Source organism: Atta colombica, unplaced genomic scaffold, assembly GCF_001594045.1.
Source record: "Atta colombica isolate Treedump-2 unplaced genomic scaffold, Acol1.0 scaffold198, whole genome shotgun sequence".
NCBI classification, from domain to species: domain Eukaryota; kingdom Metazoa; phylum Arthropoda; class Insecta; order Hymenoptera; family Formicidae; genus Atta; species Atta colombica.
Genome location: NW_017259291.1, coordinates 5,480,447 through 5,485,955, shown reverse-complemented (window position 1 = coordinate 5,485,955; position 5,509 = coordinate 5,480,447). Strand labels below are relative to the sequence as shown.

The following is a 5,509-nucleotide window of genomic DNA, read 5'->3' as shown; positions in this document are numbered from 1 at the left end:
ACATATATATATTATTTTAAATATATTTTAATGGATTTTTAATGTATATATACACACTTATTTTATAAAGCGAACTATAGATAGATTAATTTTGGAAATAGTTTGCCTGATGATCAATTATAGATATCGGATTTATTCAGACTTATATATAATTTCATTTTTACATAATTCTGAATAAGTATATGTGTGGAAATTTTTTCTCAAAAATAGTATTAGTATATTATGATTTAAGAGAAATTAAAATATAAATCAAGTAAACAATATTCTATTTTAGAACAAGAACAAACAGAATATTTCTTGTATCTATTACACTACAAATATATTTCTGGCATAGTTTACAAGGATGAATTCAAACGAATCCGGTATCTGAATACGAGGATTAGTATACGAATAATTAAACATTCGTATTTTCATATTTACATTAATTAATACGCATTCCTAAGTTCGTAAACCATTTGTAGTATCATACTTACATGACGGCGATATGCTTTAAATATATAAAATTTATACGTATGTGTTCATACGCATACGCGCACATATAGCAGCACACACGATTCATATATTTCATTATTAAGGGAAAAATATGACACTCATATATTAGTATTTTGTGTTCTGCAATGTAACGGTACGCACAGTAAATATACTCTATATTTATAGTCCTAAGTTTTATACTTTAACATTTTTTTATATTATTATTTTACTTTGATGTAGTGTTTAAGTACACGAATGATGAATGAAGATTACTATATGATAGAAAATTTTAATACGATCCTTTGTTAAGTTTGTTTTGATTTTCATTAAACGTTTCTGAGTTGTGATTAGATAAGAATTATATACTTCATTGATAACGTATATATCTGTATACATCTTGTATGCATCTAAATTATTTTTTGTTGTTTATTCTTAAATGTTTGCTAATAATAATGATAATACAGAAAAGCATTATAAATTTACAAATAAAATTTACAGATAATTTTGTACACTAGTCAACTTTTCTCTGTCGGATTGTTTAATTACAATTTTCTGTCTTCCTACATAATCTACAGTCATCGTAATGATTATTCAATACAAACATTTATGAGTAAATTGTAAAAATAATTTGAGATGCGTGAATGATTAAATACGTGAATTGTACGCATAGGCGTAATAATATAATTTAATAATGAAATCTCATTAATTACATATCTCTTGGCGCACATTTCTAGACGGATCTAAGTGCATTCTTCTGTATTATTTGATAAGAAGATTGCGTATTCTATAATATGTATATAGCAAACGAAAATTCTACGATTGGATTATATTGTACATATTCGTACAAATCTTTTATCATTGGATAACCTGATAGATGAAAGCTTGAATTGCAAGCCTGATAAGAGAAGATTTTTATATTAAAGTAATTAATATTGTTGAATTTCCTTATCGCATTCCGAAATTATATATCCTCATTGTAATGAGATTGATAAAAAATGTAAAAACATATGTTTCTTATGAGAACATGTGAGCTTTCCAAGAAAGCGTACAGTTTAATAAGCACACGTGATTTTTATGCTTGTTAAATGTTTTCACCGATATCGTACGCTTCGCAATATTTGTAAATCGTAAGATGAAATTAAACGGAAAAAATCCGGAATTTTTTCTGCGGCTGCGTTAGTTCGAGAGGCCTTGATTTAAAATATATCAGAATAACTACAAGGAAACCGAAAGTAGTTTGTTTAACTTGGAATTATTATGAGTACTCGCCTGTATTTTTTTCACTAAGTTTTTGCTATAGATGTTTTTTTTATTTATGTGTGCTCGTGATAACTGTATACTATTTAAAAGGTGAAATATACATTTGATGTATAAAATAAAGTCTTTTCCTCTCTTAGGAAAACTTCCTTGAAATAAAAATTTTATTTGAAAAGATTGTTACATACCTTTAATATTAAATATTAATAAGTATTATACAATAAGGTATGTCAAATAATAAAAACATTTATATAAAAAACAAAATTTGTGTATTAAATATGAAGTTTAATTAATTGATATATTGAATATATTCTATTGAAGAATTTTTATTATAAGGAATTAACACAATTAAAAATATGATAAAATCTTAGAAAAATAATTTTAAGGTGGAACTTGAGGATTACGAAAATTTTAAATTATCTAAAAAAATAAGGAAAATAAAGAGAATACAATAATAATATAATAATAATAATAATAATAAAAGATTATCATAAAAAGAATATATAAGAAACTGAAATGATATATAACTGAAATAAATATGTTAAAATAAAATTTTATTTTGAGAAAAACCTAAAATATTTAATATTCATTTCTTAAAAAGTTTCTTACAGAGCTTTCTTACGATAGCCGCATTGTGTTCTTACATACGGTGTTTGGGGTTTCAAGTAACAACTGTTTGAGACAAAGAATTATACTATATTGAGACCAAGAATTATACACAACGCAAGATTGTGTAAACGAAGGTACGTGTTTAAAACGTCATCTCATTATCTTATAAATTATTTTTATCGTCTTTCAATATATCATTACAATGAATCCATTTTTGTACAGGATCATAGTTCCAATTAGTTCGCTATCGATGAGCCAGAAAAGAAAGTTAGAGACAATTAAAGGTACGACATTATTGTTTAACTCTTATTTGTATCAATGACTTTGACAGTATTGCTCAAATTATTTTAATTATTACGGTTAAATTCCTATTTGCTGCAATTTTTACAAACTTGCAATTATTTCATTGCACTTGCAATTATTATCTATAGAAATTGTATGTTTTTTTTTTTTTTTTGAAAGCGAAAAAGTCATATGTGCATAGACGCCAGTATATATTATAACGTATTGTACATTCGTGCTATAAAAAACAAAAAATCGATTAAAATAAATACTTTTAAATTAAGATCGGAGACATTTAAATTTATAATTAATTAAACTTAAATATTAAATTTATAATTAAATTTTTGTAATAAAATGAAAGTATTCATTTTTTATTTAAAAGTAATTAATTTTTACATTTGTATGTCTTATTTCAGAATGCAACGATAAATTTTCAAACCCTTTCTTTTTTAAATTTCTGTTTTATTTTTTCTGAACTTATTTTTTGACTTATCAATTATTACTTGTCATATTATTCATATTATTACTTGTCATACCGCTAGAAATAACTTTAATAACAATAATATCTTAATAACAGTATTTTGCAACATTTTACTTTAACAGAAGTAGAATCTATTCTAAACAATTCAATATACATGCAAACGTTAATAAATTATATTACTTTATTTATTTCAAAATCAGCTGATAATCTCGATTAAATCTTGAAGAGAATCTGTAGAGACGTCGACAAAATTTACAATCAAATTTAAATCCGGCCCAGGTAATAAGCTTCGTCATTTTGTCATTTTGACGTCAAATGATGTCATTTTGACGTCAGCTTGCTATTAGGGGAAGAGATTAATAAAATTTGAGATTGATATAATTCAACAGAAATGATAATTCATGCTAAATGATTTCTTTCTATGATTCGAGGATTTTCCTTTTTTTCACGTAGTTATATGATCGCAGATATGGATTTCCTGAAAACAATAGGAAATTACGAAATGAAAGCAAAAATAAGATTACAAATTTCAGTAACACACTCTCAACAATACAATCAATCACAAGAAGCAATGCTTGTCACAATCGCGAATAAAACCATATAACCGTAGAACGATAGAATCGAATTCGGATCCGGAAATTTCGAGTCAATCGACTTCGATATAATTACTCTGCGCCCCACGATTCATACTGTTAATTTTCCAAGACAAGATTTGACAAATACTCGTATTCATAGTCAGGCCTTATATTTAAGGTTTCTTTAAACTTATCTTTAGATACTCTACGAATTATTTCATTGGCTGCTGAACATCTACAGATAAATTTAAGAAATTTAAGTACAAAGTCTGACTATGAATATGGACAAAAGATTGACGCTGCGAAATATCCTTCGCTACGACTAAGCTGCCCGGATATAATAGCTGCTCTATTATTTGCAGACGTCCGACATATATGAAACACTTTAGATAACTACATAAGTATTGACAGATTGTGGAACTCTAGAATTTTAGGCGCATTAAGAGAAGCGAAGGATGCTTCTATTTTTGTCTACGTGAAGTTCGTTTTTTCCTACATGAATGATTTTTTGATTTATAAATCTGCAAAAATATTCCACCATTAGCGGTTCCGTTAATGGTGGAATATTTTTACGTAACGTTTACGTAATTCACTGAAAGTGATAATTATTTGTGTGATTTAAAAAAAAAATGGTACAGCCGTTCTGGAAAAGATAAAAGGATGACGGAGGTGATGGAGAAGAGGACAACATCCTCGATAAAGACGATGATTATGCTTTCCAACAAGCGATACAAATGATACAATAGATCATTACATCCTTGTTGTTTGCCAATGTTAGCAAAGATGACATGATCATTGTGTCACATCGTGTCACTTGTTGGAAGATATGCTATGTTATCATCAATGAATGGGAGGAAGAGGAAAAATTTTATGCAATTAAAAAACCTTACAAGTCGATTGATCGAATAGTTTTTGAGTAATTTTGCACGCCAATTTTGGAAAAGTGGTTTTAAGAAAAACGCGTTTAAAGTTTTCAGTATTGAAAAGTAGTGCTTTTTGGCAACTTATTGCTAATCTGCTATTCCAGGCTCATAAGTACAGCAATCTTCTACTTCCTCATAAAACTTGTTTTGTCACATTAGTTGCAATTTATACGAAAAAAATTATTACATAAATGGTGGTAAATAAATTGTAGTATTTATTATAAATATATAAAATAAAAAGTAATGAATAATTAAAAAGCATTAATCTAAAGAAGAAATAGGATAAATTACAATAAATCTTCAAAGATTTTGTTTGAATATTTTATTTCTTTGCAATTATATACATTAGATAGTAAAAAATAAGATAAGAAATTAAGTTACATTAATATTAACCGTTGCCGGTAATACATGCAAAAATTTTCTGCACAAGTTTTCTTTTATCTAATAGTTTACTTTATTGAAGATCTCGTTTTTTAATCCTGATTTTTAAAGGTTCAATAGTAGATAATGTTATGTCCGTTTTTAATTTTATATTACGTATCTGAATGCTTTTATCTACTTTGAAAACGAATGTTCGTATTAAAGTAGCTAGAATAACTTTTATAGAAATCATTGCGTACTTTGTACCTGCAAGTTATGTGCAAGGTTGAAAAAATTATTTTCAAAAAATAATTTGTTATTGTTACTGATTACTTATTGTAAAAGTAAACATTATTTTTATTCAAAAAATATTGAATTGTTACAATTTCGATTACTTTCTTACTACAATAAATTAATCTTTTTTTTAATGTAATAGCACTTAAAATTGTCTAATTGATTAATTCAAATTAATGAAATATAGGGGAGATCGGGGCACTATGAATCATAAAAATTCAAACTCTTAAAAGAATTCTAAAACATTAAATATAAAA

The 5,509-nt window shown here is 26.2% G+C and overlaps 1 protein-coding gene across 1 annotated transcript in view; it reads right to left on the bottom strand.

Moving 5' to 3' along the window:
- Positions 1–5,052: 5,052 nt before the first annotated feature.
- LOC108686963 (cytochrome P450 4C1-like) overlaps positions 5,053–5,509 on the bottom strand; it is a 7,328-nt gene continuing 6,871 nt past the window's right edge. The window contains exon 10 of the mRNA XM_018192496.1: positions 5,053–5,225. Within this exon, the coding sequence (XP_018047985.1) occupies positions 5,053–5,225 (173 nt within the window). The remainder of the gene's footprint in view (positions 5,226–5,509) is intronic.